The sequence below is a fragment of the Puma concolor genome, chromosome D1, assembly GCF_028749965.1.
Source record: "Puma concolor isolate L17-30 chromosome D1, mPumCon1.1.hap2, whole genome shotgun sequence".
NCBI classification, from domain to species: Eukaryota; Metazoa; Chordata; class Mammalia; order Carnivora; family Felidae; genus Puma; species Puma concolor.
This window is the reverse complement of record NC_141676.1, coordinates 30,171,770-30,190,011: the sequence shown is the minus strand read 5'-3', so window position 1 is coordinate 30,190,011 and position 18,242 is coordinate 30,171,770. Positions and strand designations below refer to the sequence as shown.

Sequence of the window (18,242 nt, the reverse complement as noted above, 5' to 3'; positions counted from 1 at the left end):
TTAATAGATTAATAAAAATAAATTTTACCTTTTCAGATTTTTAAAAAGATTTTTTTTAATTGAAGTAAGCTCTACACCCAATGTGGGGTTCAAACTCACAACCCCAAGATCATAAGTCACATGCTCTTCTGACTGAGCCGGCCAGGTGCCCCATCTTTTCAGATTTAATATTATGTTTATGTCTTAACTGTTTAGGGGAGTTAAAGCATAATGTTAAGGATTATCTGTCCTTAAGTGTCATCTGTAAAGTAAATCTGTAAACTGAAAATTCTGTTTTGCTTTTATTTTAGCTGAGGAAATTCACATCCCATCACCCCACTTACGATTTTATTCAAGAAAAAAAGATTATCACTACAAAATAATTATTTATAATATTCTAAAATAATCCAATTGTATAACCAAAAAATTGACGACAAATAGAACAAAATTGGCTATCCACACCTCCAAAATGAACTATAGCACCAAATTCCATATTTTAAAAACTCTGTTTCATATTTTAAAATCTAGTATTAATACCCAGTATGAACACTAGACTAAGTTTTAAAACAATAATAGTATCAACGGGCTTTTCCTCATCCATCATAAAAAGCTCTTTAAAGAATTTCCAATATACTAATTATGCATGACTTCCCCTGTCGGAATCCATGGTAAGCGTCCTTAATCAAATTTTGTTACTCCAGGTGCTCCCTTACAAATCTCTTAAAATGTTCTCTAAATTCCTTTACTCACACTATTGGAAAAATCCCTGCTCTGTTACTGATTTGTGTGTGAACATTCCATAATAATGCTATTATGTTGTATTTTTTTCAATTAAATCATACAATTAAGTTCATTAAACTGGAACATTTTCTTAAAGTCTTATTTTGTTTGTTTGTTTGTTTAGGCTTACTGAGTTATTTTTCCAATTAACACATGTAAGCATCATAAAAGTCTGGATTTTCCTGATTTAAGGGCATCTGATAAAGTCCATTATTTATTTATACCTTGATAGTCATATATGAAATATTCTCTCAATATTTATGTCATTTTTTTTGGTAGTAACAAGGAAAAATCACAAAAATGAATTATGTTTACATACAAGTGTTAAGGGAATACTAATTTTTTCTAAGTCAGAGTTGCCACACACACTACTCCCTTCCTGCTAACTTGCAGAATTTTTCCTCTTCCGGATTTCTTAACTCCCTGCACTAGTTTTAATCCACAACCAGTGATCTAATTTCACATAACCTGTTTTCTCTGTCATACAAATTATTTTCCTTCTCTTAAACCACATGAGAAGTATAGGAAAACAAACAGAGAATCTATTAAGATTTCCATTAATTGGTAAGTTTGAAGTTTTCGAATACTAGAACAGGAGTTCTCAAACTTAGTGGGGTTAGGAATCATTTGGAGATATTTGTTGAAATTCAGATTCCCAGACCCCACACTCAAGAGATTCTGAATTTAATAGGCTTGGAATGGGGGACACCAGTTTGAGTTTTTAACACATAGTCTAGATAATTCGGATGCAGGTGTTCTGTGTAGCACACTTTGATAAACACTGCAGGCCCTGTGTCTGCCATAAGTATCTGATGTCTCCATCTGGAATATGTATATAATAAACTAAATGAAGGTAGAGAAAGATGCAAAAGTAGGAAAGAGGGATCCAACAGAGGAGAGGTAGAAAGATAATGCCCAGGTTGAAGGTGAAGAAAGATCCCAGGATATAGGTTATAGAGAACAATCAATTCAAACTGGACTGACCGAGGAATTAGGACACTTTTTCATTCTTTCATTCACTCATTATCTTTTTCACTGTCTTCTCCACCATTGCAATCTCATACCATTTATGACAGTACATAGAAAACCAAGCAAAAAAAACAAATAAAAAACTATTAGCTGGGAATAAAAAATATAAAGAAATTTGAAATCTATAAAGATTTCTCAAAGGAGATGATACCCTAGATAATAAAATAATTGACACAGTTAATACCACTTCTCTGACAATGAATCTAAGAGATAACTGAGGGAAAATAAAACTTATCCACCACAATGTTAACTTTAAAAAGTTACGTATCTGCGGACTTCAAGCTGTATTACAAAGCTATAATCATCAAGACAATATGGAACTGGCAAAAAAACAGACACTCAGATCAACGGAACAGAATACAGAACCCAGAAATGGACCCAGAAATGTATGGCCAACTAATCTTTGACAAAGGAGGAAAGAATATCCAATGGAATAAAGACAGTCTCTTCAGCAAGTGGTGCTGGGAAAACTGGACAGCGACATGCAGAAGAATAAACCCAGGCTACTTTCTTGCACCATACACAAAAATAAATTCTAAATGGATGAAAGACCTAAATGTAAGACAGGAAGCCATCAAAATCCTCAAGGAGAAAGCAGGCAAAAACCTCTTTGATCTTGGCCACAGCAACTTCTTACTCAACACCTCTCCAGAGGCAAGGGAAACAAAAGCAAAAATGAACTATTGGGACCTCATCAAAATAAAAAGCTTCTGCACAATGAAGGAAACAATCAGCAAAACCAAAAGGCAACTGATGGAATGGGAGAAGATATTTGCAGACGACATATCAGATAAAGGGTTAGTATCCAAAATCTATAAAGAACTTATCAAACTTAACACCCAAAAATCAAATAATCCAGTGAAGAAATGGGCAAAAGACATGAATAGACACTTCTCCAAAGAAGACATCCAGATGGCCAACCGACACATGAAAAAAAGGCTCAGCATCACTCATCATCAGGGAAATACAAATCAAAACCACAATGAGATACCACCTCACACCTGTCAGAATGGCTAATATGAACAACTCAGGCAACAACAGATATTGGTGAGGATGTGGAGAAAGAGGAACCCTTTTGCACTGCTGGTGGGAATGCAAACTGGTGCAGTCACTCTGGAAAACAGTATGGAGGTTCCTCAAAAAATTAAAAATAGAACTACCCTATGACCAGCAATTGCACTACTAGGTATTTATCCAAGGGATACAGGTGTGCTGTTTGAAAGGGGCACATGCACCCCAATGTTTATAGCAGCATTATCAACAATAGCCAAACTATGGAAAGAGCCCAAATTTCTACTGATAGATGAATGGATAAAGAAGATGTGGTGTATATATATATATATATATATATATATATATATATATGTATGTGTGTATATATATGTATGTGTGTATATATATATATACATATATACACACATACATACAATGGAGTATTACTTGGCAATCAAAAAGAATGAAATTTTGCCATTCGCAACTACGTGGATAGAACTAGACAGTACTATGCTAAGTGAAACTAGTCAGTCAGAGAAAGACAAATATCATATGATTTCACTCATATGGGACTTTAAGATACAAAACAGATGAACATAAGGGAAGGGAAGCAAAAATAATATAAAAACAGGAAGGGGGACAAAAGATAAGAGACTCTTAAGTATGGAGAACAAACAGAGGGTTACTGGAGGGATTGTGGGAAGGGGGATGGGCTAAATGGGTAAGGGGCATTAAGGAATCTACTCCTGAAATCATTGTTGCATTATATGCTGACTAACTTGGATGTAAATTAAAAAAATAAATTAAATAAAAATTTTAAAAATAAATTAAATAAAAGAGTACTAATTTGGCAAAAAAAAAAAAGTTATGTATCTGGAACAGACATTTTTCATTTTCCATTAACTTTGCATTTTGTGCCCACAAGTTTTTCTTAATGCCTTTTTCAACCCCTGGATACATATATTTAACCTATACCTCACAGTAGCAAGTTCTGTGTGATTATTAAACCGTACCAAGTAATTCTAAAATCGTCTGATTCAAGTTTCAAAGAGATGGGCCATAGCTCAAATATCCCAGATTTTAGTGAAGAAATATATCACTTTGGCCCTCATTTCAAACTTCTTAATTACTTAACCCCTAAAATACATAAGTGGATTTCCTTCTGATTTTGCACTTAAGATTTAAATACAGTCATTTTCCCATGGTTCCATTCTGAGCTCAGAGAAGACTTTTATGACTTAACTATCTTACTTTACTACCATCTTCAGTAATTTTCTCTTTATCCCACTGTAACAGCCTTCACCATATAGAGTCTTTTAGACCCTATTCTAGTTTTTTATTACTTTTTAATAATTTAAAAATAGCTACTAATCCCTGACATTCCTAATATTTTATCATAAAAGAGAAAATAATTTGGGTTTCACCTATGACCATGTCACTTTTTTATGCCTATTATTGACTTGGTATGGCATTATCTTGTGATTATCAATATAACTTTCAAAATTTAAATTTTATTTACAAAATAATTAGCTAGTCTTATTTTTCCCCTCCAAAAAATTCTATTGATATTCAAGGCTGGGATTCTGTTGCTGCCTATCCTTTACCTTGTTCTTATCAATAGTATTTATTTATTTAGTATTTTTTATTTGAAGTATAGTTGACATAAAATGTTTATATTAGTTTCAGGTGATTTGACAGTTCTATACATTATGTAGTACTCACCATAATAAATGTCATCTCCATCTGTTACCACACAAAGTTATTACATTATTATTGACTATATTCCTTATGCTATATTAAAAGTGATATTTAATCAAATATTTACAAACACACTTATTACCGAATCATGTCCTGAGTTTTATAAATTGTGAAAATTCCTTACAATTTATAAAATTTAAACTAAATAAAGCTTAAAAAATAAGCTAAAGAATTGCTTGATCATCCAGTTTTAAATAAATTGCTCTCTAGAGTCAAAAAGCAAAATAGCAGTGACACTTTTATTTATACTCACCTTTCATCTAAGAACATGTAATCTTTAAGAGTGACTATTACCCCCATTTTACCACCAAGGTGTAGAATTACAAAGATTGAACTGAAGTGAACTCAAGAAGCTGTCTAATCTAGCTTCTATCCCCAAGAATGACTGCATTTTAACACTCCCAGAGATATGTCCATCTTCTCTAGTTTTCAAAATCTCCAGGGAAGATGGTACAAGTTGCCTTAGCAATTTGTTCTGGTGTGTAATATCCCTTGTTTTACTCATAATCCAAATCTGAAGATAAGAAGGAAATAAAACCTGGTTTCCTAGATCCTCAGGATTGTGGTTGTAAAATAAGAAGATGATGAAATAGATATCTCAATAAGAACAATTTCCAAAATCTAGTGAACTCTTCACCTACTTCAAGCAAGAGTCATTCTGAAAATACTCAGGTATAACAAAATGATTTATACCTATCTTGATTTCATAACAAATGCCTCCCTTTAGTAAGAGAAATAATTAGATGTATATATATATGAGTCCTAAAGATAAGAATAACATATATTTATTGAGAAATTTCTGGGTATGGGCCATTGCACTCCATGCATAATATCATATTGAATCTTTATATCACTTCTCTGAAGTAGGTGCTATTATTATCCCCATTTTTTAAATAAAGAAATTGAGGCTCAGAGAAGGTAAGGTGTCCAAAGTCATTGATTCAGTGACAGAGCCAGGATTAAAACCTAGACAGTTTGGTTATGTTTCACCAGCTCTCTAATACATATTTAATAAATTTTAGTTGTTATTATAAGGATGCTTTAGATTGGTTGAAAAATCCTTATCTGTAAAAAAAATTTTTTTCTTCAAACTCCCATTAGTTCTTCCATAGTTTTGTAAGGATGCTTTAGATTGGTTGAAAAATCCTTATCTGTAAAAAAAATTTTTTTCTTCAAACTCCCATTAGTTCTTCCATAGTTTTGTCAGAGCAAAGATGATCTGGGAAATACAAGCACCCTTTTAAAAACATGCATTTATATGACAAAAGTTGTTTCTGAAGGTTTGCTGGACTGTTAACATGATTTTTCTTAGACCCACCTAGATTTGCTTAAAAATGCATATGGATACTTTTAAATGGAATTTTAGTTATATTGGACTTTACTTACTCATTCAAGAAGCCGGGGGTACTTCTAGGTCTTATTTTAAGCAAAAAGGAATAGATTTGAGATTTGAAGCTACATTAGATTGGCTTCAATCTAAATATTCTACAAAATATTGTAACCAACTAGAGTGTTTCCCTAAGTGTAAACATAACTTTTACCTAGGTAAATGCCCAAGTATAGGTTAGCCAAAGAAATCTTGTTGCTTTACTAAGGTAATTTACATTAGTAAAATAAGCATGCTTCTAAGCAGCTAAATTTTTGCATTCTATTAATACCTTCTTAATATTTCAGTTTAGTAGTTGATATTGATATTTAAAAGAAAATACCAACACATTTCAAAAGCCATGAAAACTTTGAAATTTAATTTATACTTTAATATTGAATACAAAATTACCTTTTTCACTGTTTCCTTTCCCACTGTGATCTCATGCCCATCTTGCCCCAGGCCATTCTTAAAGAACAGAATTCGGACTGAGGTCTTCTCAGTGAGTTTCTTCATTCTAACAGAAAGAACAGGCTTGGTTTTCTGTCTTTTGACATCAGTAGGAAACATCAGGCCATTCATTGTCCAAGTTACTTTCTTCATTAACAACAGATGGTCTAGAAGAGAATTTTTTTTAAGTCAAGTCAGTATTTGGCTTCAAAACTAGAAATGGACACACCATGTTTCTCCTCCCCCTCTTACCTATATCATATACACTGGCCAGTCTCCATTTAGACACTGGTTTTCTGAAATGCTACCACCAGCTTCCCACTAACCGTGACATAAGCTGTAGCAAGCTGTCTGCTCTGATAGCCTGCATAAATCATCATTTCTGAAGGGAACAGATGTTCAGGGTATGAAAGAGTAATACCACAATTTAGTCCTAATTAAAATTCACCTTAGCATGCCTCTATCACTGATCAGAGGCTCTGGGCTGAAAGGGTCCACTGAAAGTTCCAAGGTCCTTTGCTTACCATAAAGCAATATGGGTCCTAAACTTCTGTGTTCTTTAGGGTTGGGAAATGCTTTATTTTCTCCTTAGTATGATTTATTATCCATGTGATTTTTAAAGATGATGACCTCCAAATAGTAACCTTATACATAATTCTTCTCCTGTGACTAGAAAGAAGGTGACTTCTGAGACATCATTGGTGAGAGATTCAAAATATTTCACTAATAATGAAAACCAGCTCTGCATTAGCTGTTTACTTTGACCTTTCCTTTTCAAAGATGTGTTTAGGAATTTAAGTTTCAAAACTCCCACTCATATTAATGGGAGTGCAACTAAACGATTATGCATGACTCTGAGAATGTGAGGATAAGTTGCTCTCAGCATGCCTCCTTTGCAAATGGTTTCATTTCATAAATAAATAATTTATACCTGTGTTATTTTTTATTTGTTGCATTCAATTTATTTTAGATATTTTCTTTTCATATAAGTTATTAAATGTATGTGATTTTATAATTACAATGATCCCTCCCTCATCTGTTCTTTATTTGTCCTAATGAGAGAAATAAAATTGTATTTGCATACAATTGAAAATAGTTGGATTTGTTTGCCCAAATTTCTAAACAACTCTTGTCTGTTAGCACTTACCTTGAAAGAACCATGGCCTCGTTGACCTAGAAATGGTGCTTTACATAAAATCTGCAAATATTGATATGAAACACAAGCCACTGGTTCTGGGACCTTCAAGTCCCAGAATGTTTACATTAAATGTTAAAAAAACAACAAAATACTGTGTTTCTCTTTTTCTCTCATACACATATACATGTGAGCACGTGCGCGCGCGCGCACACACACACACACACACACACACATATATACACACAGTGGGTAGAAATGTGAGCAAAACTTTCAGAATAAACTAAGATTATAGATATGAGTAAGCCTTTAAGAAGAGGAAAAATAATTTTAAAGAAATTATTATAATCTGAAATTGATAGGAATTAGAATTAGAAAAATAAGCTAGACATTAAGGAGTTCATATATGCCCCAAAGAACTGAAAACAGGTACTCAAATAAATACATGTACATGCATGTTCATAGCAACACTATTCACAATAGCCAAAAGGTGTAAACCAAATATCTACCAATGGATGAATGGATAAATAAAATGTAGTATATACATACAATGGAATATTATTCAGCAACTAAAGGAATGAAGTACTGATATTCGCTACAATGTGGATGAACCTCAAAACATTATAAGTGAAAGAAGCTAGACATAAAAGGCAACATACTATGTAATTCCATCATATGAAATATCTAGAACAGGTAAATCCATAGAAACAAAATGCAGCCTAATAATTGCAGGGGTGGGAGGAGGAGGGAATGGAGAAAAATTTAATAGGTAAGAAGTTTTATGGGGCACCTAGATGGCTCATTTGGTTAAGCTTCTGACTTTCAGCTCAGGTCATGATCTCATGGTTCACGAGTTCGAGCCCCACGTGGGGCTCTTTGCTGACAGCTCAGATTCAGAAGCCTGCTTCAGATTCTGGTTCTCCCTCTCTCTCTGCCCCTGCCCCACTTGTACTCTGCCTCTCTCTCTCTCTCTCTCAAAAATAAATAAAACATTAAAATAAAATTTAGAAGTTTTATCTTGGAATGATGGAAATGTTTTAAAACTAGATAGAAACAGTGGTTGCATAACATTGTGGGAGTGGGGATGGGCTAAATGGGTAAGGGGCATTAAGGAATCTACTCCTGAAACCGCTGTTGCACTATATGCTAACTAACTTGGATGTAAATTTTAAAAATAAATTAAATTAAAAAAAAATAAAAAATCTTACCAATAAAGTATTTTCCCCTTTGATGACCAACACCAGGATGAGGGTGAGACAAGTGAAGGGCCAAGAATGCAAAACTGAAAGAAGCATGCTCAGTTGTGCAAGTGTACAACCCTCAGTAAATGCCTCCTTAAATTTTGTCACGCAGGTGCATCACTCATCTCACCCGAGTCCCAGCCTGGCTTCTCTCCTCCTTGTACGCTCCTTAAATTCCACTCAAACCAGGCTGACTGTTATCCAGACCCTGTTTTATATGATTTATAAACACTAGCTCATGATGTCCTCTCAACAAGTTTATGAGGTAGAAAATATAATTATCCTCATTTACAGGTGAGGAAACTGAGGCACAGAGAAGTTAAGTAACTTGAGCAAGATCTTGCAGCTGGCAGGTGGTGGCAGCAGGATATGAACTCAGTTCTAGAAACTGTACTCCTAATCACTACACTATTTGACTCTACCATACATTTTCTTCTGTTATCTTAAACAAAATTTCACAACTTTCCACAAGTTGGACATACTTTCACATCTCTTAGTCCTGTCAGTGTTTCCACTTCTTTCACAGTTGTCCATTATCTCAGAAAGATCTTAAACCTTTACCTCCCAATCGTTTATCTCCAACCAATTGCTTAGTCATTCAATGATATTTACATTTATTGGGTGCACATTTATCAATGCACCAGGGTGATAGCTGGGAACAGGACAGAATAACTTGTGCAGATTACAGTCTCTTGGGGGAAAGACAGACAGTGGAAGGTCTCTCTGAAGAGGTGACTGCCGAGTAGTGAGGTTTGAACAATGAGAAGTTAGTCATGAAAGTCTGGGGGAAGAGCATTTTATTCTGGATGTAAAGGGAAGCTATTGGAAGGTTCTTGGCAGGGCACCTATGAAAAACAGACTATAGCAGAGAGTAGATGACACTGGTAGTCCCCCCAACCAAATTCCTTTTACCGGGCTAGTGCGCCCAAATTCCAGCTGCTGTGAGTCACGGCCTCTAACACCTCACCACTCCAACCTTCTCCGAAGAACTGCCCTTGGCTGAAAGGAACCAGCCACCTAGCCAGGAAATGCCTGTGATGTGGTGGTCTCTTATCTCCTACCCACAGGTACAGCCTACAGCCAATGACTGACTGACTAGGGGACATAATGGCCAGTCCCCTTGCCTTAAGGAGGGGCAACTCTGTGCTGTGCTTCCCACTCCAGATTGAGGCTAGCCTTCAGAACACAGGGCATGGCTGAACTTCTTTCTCTACTCTAGTTGCTTCCCTCACTCTTGTATAGGGTTCACCTGAGAGTATTCCCTCACTAAGTCCCTTGTACATAAATCTCCATCTCAGGCTCTGCTTTGAGGGAACCTGACCTGAGACAGAGTCAAAGAAGAGAAACCTAACTCTTGGCTATCTTTCTTCACGGTAACTTTTTTTTTTAATATGAAATTTATTGTCAAATTGGTTTCCATACAACTCCCAGTAGTCATCCCAACAGGTGCCCTCCTCAATGCCCGTCACCCACTTTCCCCTCCCTCCCACCCCCCAACAACCCTCAGTTTATTCTCAATTTTTAAGAGCCTCTTATGGTTTGCCTCCCTCCCTCTCTAACTTTTTACCCCTCCTCTTCCTCCATGGTCTTCTGTTAAGTTTCTCAAGATCCACATAAGAGTGAAAACATATGGTATCTGTCTTTCTCTGCATGACTTATTTCACTTAGCATAATACTCTCCAGTTCCATCCACTTTGCTACAAAAGGCCATATTTCATTTTTTCTCATTGCCAAGTAGTATTCCATTGTATATATACAGGCACATGAAAAGATGCTCAATGTCACTCCTCATCAGGGAAATACAAATCAAAACCACACTGAGATATCACCTCATGCCAGTCAGAGTGGCTAAAATGAACAAATCAGGAGACTATAGATGCTGGAGAGGATGTGGAGAAACAGGAACCCTCTTGCACTGTTGGTGGGAATGCAAACTGGTGCAGCCCCTCTGGAAAACAGTGTGGAGGTTCCTCAAAAAAGTAAAAATAGATCTACCCTACGACCCAGCAATAGCACTGCTAGGAATTTACCCAAGGGGTACAGGAGTGCTGATGCCTAAAGGCACTTGTACCCCAACGTTTATAGCAGCACTTTCAACAATAGCCAAATTGTGGAAAGAGCCTAAATGTCCATCAACTGATGAATGGACAATGAAATTGTGTTTATACACACAGTAACTCTTAAAACTATCATTCCTTTCTATTCCCAGCCAGACCCACTTGTCCATTTCTCTCTCAGTCTTCTATCATCTACAAGAACTTCCTAACCATATTTTATTTTCCTTCTTTATATCTGACATCCTATACTCCAATTATAGATCAATTTTCCTAAAACATCAATTTTATCATTGCCTGAAGAGAAACTTCTTGGAGCTAGCTTTTGAAGTTTTCCACTAGTCACTCACCCAATCTGTCTGTCAGGTACGAGGAAATATTTATTAAACCTTCCTATGTGTCAGACCCTGTGCAAGAAATATGCTCCTTCCTTTAAACTTATGTCTAACAGAAGAGTTTACTGACAACCTGACACTATCCAAATTTTCAGATTTTATCTTACCGTGGCTTAAAGCACTATTTTACCTAAGCCAATCCGCTCATTGTCTTTTAATTACATCAAGGGCACAAGTAAAAAAAAAAAAAAAAGCTTATTTATTTTGACAGAGAGAGAGTGAACGAGCAAGAGTGGAGGAGGGGCAGAGAGGAAGAGAGGGAGAGAGAGAGAGAGAGAGAGAGAGAGAGAGAATCCCAAGCAGGCTCTGCACTGTCAACACAGAGCTCAATGAAGGGCTTGAACTCACGAACCACAAGACTATGACCTGAGCTGAACTCGAGTCAGACACTTTACTGACTGAGCCACCCAAGCACCACACCAAGGGCATTTTTAAGTTCATTCTTCATCTATTCAGACTCAAGTCCTTCTCAAGATCCAGTTTAAGATCTTCCTTTAATGCTCCAGCCCATAACAGTCTGTCATCTCTCTGATTCCTTACAGCACACTCATTCATGTATTCATTCATTCAGTAATGTTTGAGAACATACCACATTTTAGGTGATGTATTACATACTAAGGAAAGAACATAAGCCATCTGAAATTATGTGAATATTTTACAAATATATATCCTGTTTCTGTTTCCATACTTAACCTCTTTGAAGGTAGGAATCAAGTCTATATTCATTATTAGGGTATATATAAGTTGACTGCACATGGCACAATTACTAAATGTTAACATTTCTGTGGATTTAAATGTTTAATTGGTAGAAATTTAATTTTATGTCACTTTTTTAACATACTAATTATGCAAAATCAATTTTATTGCCTGTGTGTATACACCTACCATTTTTATTCCTTATAGCTTTCCAGTATGAACTTAATTTTTTTTAACGTTTATTTATTTTTGAGAGACAGAGACAGAGCATGAGTGGGGGAGGAGTAGAGAGAGAGGGAGACACAGAATGTGAAGCAGGCTCCAAGCTCTGAGTTGTCAGAACAGAGCCTGGATGTGGGGCCCGACCCCACAAACTGTGAGATCATGACCTGAGCTGAAGTCAGACACTCAACCGACTGAGCCACCCAGGCACCCCCATTATGAACTTAAATATGACAGATCTACCACCTTGATGCTCATCGATGACAACAATGGTACAGAATTTCTTCAGGAAAAGAAGAAACCTGCCAAGGAGAACTGCTTGCCAAATGAAGGTTTAGGAGTGGAGTGAACTAGAATAACTCAAAGTATATTTAAAGTAATTGCTTACATATTCCTCAAGACTAATTTGGGTGGGGGGGAGGTCATCTCTCTTAAAAACCCTTTTCCAGCTTGGACACCCTTCCCTTGTACAGATGTCTACCACTGGCAATCCCACCGTACCATCATTATCATTGTGTGCTTCCTTAGCTAACTATACACTGCCGACCTAGTGCATGGAGCAGGTGTTCAGTAAGTGCTGCATGAATCAATGAATAAGGCTACCCTTTATTCCAATGTAACTTATTCTGATCAAAGAAATATATTTATAATTCTATTACCTGCAAACATGGAAGGACACTTTACTCACTTAAAAATAGTCTAAAATAACAAGAGATCACATTTCTGAAGTTTCAAATCAGTTTTCTGAAAGAACTCTTGATGGATGTAGGAAAAGCACATAATACAGTACATTTTAAACTAAATTTGAAAATATCATTTATAACATAAAAATATACAGTTTTTTAAAGGTATTCCTCCTATTTTCCAGATTTTTGTTGATACTGATAAACATGGAAAGATTATTAGAAATATATAAAAAATTTTATACAAGTAAAGATGTTTAAACCAACCTGCAAAACAGTCTAATAAAATAGTACTAATGATGACTAAAATGTATTAACAATATATTAGATAAACAGCTTCTCTAGTAGTTAAGAGCATGGGTTCTGCAGCTAAACTCCCTAGATTTGAATCTTAACATAATCTTTGAAAAAAATCAATCTTATTTGCTTTAATTTTTTTTCTTTACTTTTTTTAGAGAGAGAGAGAGAAAAAGAGAAAGAGAAAGGGGAGAGGGGCAGAGGGAGAAAGAGAGAGAGAGACAGAGAGAATCTTAAGTAGGCTCCACAGTCAGTGCGAAGCCCGACATGGGGCTCGATCCCACAATCTTGGGATTATGACCTGAGTCGAAATCAAAAGTTGGACACTCAAAGGACTGAGCCACCCAGGCACCCCTACCTTAGTTTTCTTATCTGAGAAATGAGAACAGTAATAGTAATTCCCTTATTTGTTGTATGGATGGAAAGAATTTATACAGATAAAACAGTGTAAATAAGAAACACAGTAAATGGTGACATTATTATTCTCCTCATGATTTTCATTAAGAACTTAGCATATACAGAACAATGTGTTAAGTGCTTTATGTACATAAACTTGTTTTATCTTCACAATCTTAGGAGGTAGGTAACATTATCATCTCCATTTTATAGACAAGGAAAATGAAACCTAGGGAAATTAACCAACTACATCTCTACCATAGAGATCTCTATCATACATCTTTTAAGTAAATCAGAGATCAGACCTAGGCTTAATGATTTCAAAGCCTGCTGTCTTAACCATGGCACTGTAAAAATTAATAAAAGAATTCCATTAGTTTAAAATGACCAGATTTCCCCAACTTCTTATTTTCCCACATCCTACCATAGTTCCACCTTAAGACCACCTAAAAAGCAGCTGCCCCCAGTGCCTATAATTTGGTCAAAATGTCCTTATGAAAACTACTGTGATTGTGGCTAACAGACGAAAAAATGTTAAACATCAATCATCATCAGGGAAATACAAATCAAAACCACAATGAGAGGGGCGCCTGGGTGGCGCAGTCGGTTAAGCGTCCGACTTCAGCCAGGTCAGGATCTCGCGGTCCGTGAGTTCAAGCCCCGCGTCAGGCTCTGGGCCGATGGCTCGGAGACTGGAGCCTGTTTCCGATTCTGTGTCTCCCTTTCTCTCTCTGCCCCTCCCCCGTTCATGCTCTGTCTCTCTCTGTTCCAAAAATAAATAAATAAACGTTGAAAAAAAAATTAAAAAAAAAAAAAAAACCACAATGAGATATAACCTCACACCTGTCATAATGGCTAAAATTAACAAATCAGGCAACAACAGACATTGGCGAGGATGCGGAGAACGAGGAACCCTTTTGTGCTGCTGGTGGAAATGCAAACTGGTGCGGTCACTCTGGAAAACAGTATGGCGGTTCCTCAAAAAATTAAAAATGAAACTACCCTACGACTCAGCAATTGCACTACTAGGTATTTATCCCAAGGATACAGGTGTGCTGTTTGAAAGGGGCACATGCACCCCAATGTTTATAGCGGCACTACTGACAATAGCCAAATTACGGAAAGAGCCCAAATGTCCTTCAACTGATGAATGGATAAAAAAGGTATGGTATATATATACAATGGAATATTACCTGGCAATCAAAAAGAATGAAATCTTGCCATTTGCAACAACGTGGATGGATTATGCTAAGCGAAATTAGTCACTCAGATAAAGACAAATATCATACAACTTAACTCATATGTGGAATTTAATATACAAAACAGATGAACATAAGGGAAGGGGAGCAAAAATAATATAAAAACAAGGAGGAGGACAAAACATAAGAGACTCTTACATATAGAGAACAAACAGAGTTCCTGGAGGGGCTGTGGGTGGGGGTATGAGTGAAATGGGCAAGAGCATTAAGGAGGATACTTGTTCGGATGAGCACTGGGTATAATATAAATTTTAAAAAATAAATAATTTTTAGAAAAAGAAAAAAAATATTGTGATTTGTTTACAAATATTTGTGTCTGAATAAGGTTTTTCAACCTTGGTAAGCATTGACATCTCTTTGTTCTTTGTGATAATGGCTGTCCTGTGTATTATGGAATATTTAGTAGCATCCCTGGCCTCTGCCCATTGGATGCCAGTAGGACCTTCCTAGTTGAAACCACCAAAAATATCTCTAGACATTACCCAATCTTCTCCAAGGGTCAAAATCAACCCCAGTTTAGAACCACTGCAATAAAAGATTTTGAGATAATCTCCCTTTGCAGAAGTGTAGGGAGCTGTGAATAAGCCATTGGCACACACCATGCACTTTTCTGACTCCAAACTTGACCATGGCTTTTCCCTCCCTTTTGGTGGGCTCTCTCTCTTTCTTTTCAACTGAGTCTCACCTCTTCTAAGAAGTTTTCTTTGATCTATCTTTCTTCAGGATTTATAGCTTCATCTTTATGCTCTCATTTCATTAAACTTCTCTGGTTTTGTACGTGTGTCCTTGTTATAATTTGAGCATTTTAAGGGCATTGAATGTGTTTTTATCTGTGTGCCTCTCTAGTATCTAGCACATTGTAAACAAGTGTGCTTATTAGACATTTAACAAAATAATAAAAGTTGATCATACATTTTTAATGTAAGCAATTAATCCCTGATGTATAACCAGCACCTGAAATAGGGCTTATCACATAGCAAATGTTCAAAAAAATATTTGTAGGGGCACCTGGGTGGCTTAGTCAGTTAGGTATCTGACTCTTGGTTTTAGCTCAGGTCACGATCTCACACCTTCATGTGTTCGAGCACCACATCGGGTTCTGTGCTGGCAGCATGGAGCCTGCTTGGGATGCTCTCTTTCCCTCTCTTGCTGCCCCTCCCCTACTCGTGCTGTCTCTGTCTCTCTCAGAATAATAAACAAACTTAAAAAATTTTTAAAAATATTTGTAGAATATTAGTCAAACATGTCAGATAAGAGCATCACTATTATTTCACTAGATATATACCAGGTAATATTTTCATTAGTAAATATAAATTGGACTCCTGTTTTTTTCAGTATTTTGGAAAAAGATTACATTTTGTTACTCATGATTAATTAGGTTTTTCATTGCCATGTCCCTCATTGAATTTACTCAGAAACCAAAATACATATCATGAAAGATAGCTCAGAGTAGGAAGAAGCAAAAAAGTCATAGGCTTAGTGCATTACAATGTATTGACTTCAGAATTGCACAACCTTGAAGTTCAAAGAAACTGAAAATTACTGACTCTAACCACCTGCTTCATTTACTCAATTATTCATTCAACAAACATACACTCAGTGCCTATTACATGTTCCCTGCTGCCTCAAAGAGTTCTCAGTCTGTTTGGGAAGACAACAAAGGAAAACAAACACAAAATATGGTAGGTGCCTGGTCAGAGGTATCCATAACGTACTGGGAGAATATGGAGCTGGGACACCTGCCACAGCTCATGGTGGCTGAGAAAGGCTCCCCAGAGGAGGACATAAGGTAGGACTTAGAGGACACACAGAGTGTGTAAAAGAGTGAGAGCATAATCCAGAGAGAGGAAATGATACAAATAAAGACGCAGAATTATGCAACAATATGATGGATCATTGGGAGGAGACTGAACACACAGTGGCCAGGCATGGATCAAGGAAGGTGGGAAGTAGTCATATTAGAGCCTATGTACAATGCTTACAATCCCCACACTTCCCAAAGCAGGCCATTCCATCTTTTGGAAAGGTGGAACTATTGGAAAAATCTTCCTTACATTAAGGCAAAATCTGCTTCTCTAGGTAACAAACCTATTAGGATAAAGTGAGGAAAAAAAACAGCTCTAACGCAGCTTGTCCTCAAAATATGGGCCATGGGTCTCCTATATGAGAACAGCTAGAGAACCAGAGAACCATCATATTTAGCAACACAAGGTGATTCTTCTCCACATCACAGCTCTAGAGCCATATGTCTTCACATGAAGAAATGTGGTGAGGGCTGACAGCCTGAGTAAGCATTATTATATCCAGGGGCAAGAAGAAAACAGTCTTTTTTTTTTTTTTTTAAGAAGAAATTTTTTTAAAGTAACTCTACCCCCAACATGGGCCTCAAACTCATGACTCCAAGATAAAGACATGCGTGCTTTACCAGCTGAGCCAGCCAGGCAGCCCGGAAAAACAGAATCTTCACCCTTTCACAGCAGCATGAAGAAACTGAAGATGCTCACCAAAGCCCTGCCTAGATTTTAGCCTTGGTGAGTTAGAGGATTAAGTGAGGTTGCGAGTGGGTAGAAGGAGAAGTAATCAAATAGTAAGGGGATGGCTGGGTACTGGGGCAGGAACGAGGCCAAGTATTAAAACAAGAAACTTAGTGCCATCTAAACCCACTTTGAGCTTCTCGGAAAACATACTAGCCATAGCTAGCAAATGCTTTCTATATCTTTGTCTTTTGTTAACTTTCTCACCTTAAAACCCTGGCATCTCTCCCAGTGTTGAGGCTATCCGGTACCTTTACAAGAATTAGAAAACTGCCTCTCCACCTCCTCAGCTCCCCCTCCCCTGCACCATGGTGAAATTGAAAAAAAGTGAGTGTAGCTCCACAGTCCTTCAACTATGCACAACAGTGGGCAGTGGCCCTGAACCTTCCCAAAGGTCACACTATCTCCTCTTCCTTACTTCCTTACTTTCAATAATAGTTAACAAGCACTGCCTGTATGCAAGGCACTATGAGAAATACAAAGAGAAGTACTAAATGAAAGAAGAGAGCCTCCTATCACCACCAAAAGAATGATTGAGGAGAGAGAATAGGCAAGAATGGACATTCCTGAGAGGATATGGGAGGGCTGAAAATCTCAGATCTACAGGTTCCTGGGAGAATCTTTTATCCCAGCACTCCACTTCTGAGCATTGTCTGGTCTCAGACAAGCATTAGCATAACCATTAGCCTCTCTGCGATGTAATTATTATTGGGCTGGCTTACTCTGGCCCCCTGCCAAACAGGAACATTCACAAATCTACATATGAATTTGGGGTAGGGGGTTTTTAATATACTCCTCCGAAACATCCACTGACTACTTACAGCTGAGCCTGCTGCTCTGATGAGATCTATTTTCCTGGCAGTTACCTCCCTGAAATACGGATGGTTTGCCATGGTACCTATTTCATTTCGTCCTTCATTCATCCATTGAACAACATTTACTGAGCATCTATTAAGTGCCAGACCCTGTGCCAGA

The 18,242-nt window shown here is 36.8% G+C and overlaps 1 protein-coding gene across 1 annotated transcript in view; it reads right to left on the bottom strand.

The window, feature by feature from the left end:
* The window catches only part of DCDC1 (doublecortin domain containing 1), a 497,922-nt gene that overhangs the window by 427,708 nt on the left and 51,972 nt on the right, over window positions 1-18,242 (bottom strand). Inside the window, exon 7 of the mRNA XM_086677755.1 lies at window positions 6,317-6,522. Within this exon, the coding sequence (XP_086533881.1) occupies window positions 6,317-6,522 (206 nt within the window). The remainder of the gene's footprint in view (window positions 1-6,316; window positions 6,523-18,242) is intronic.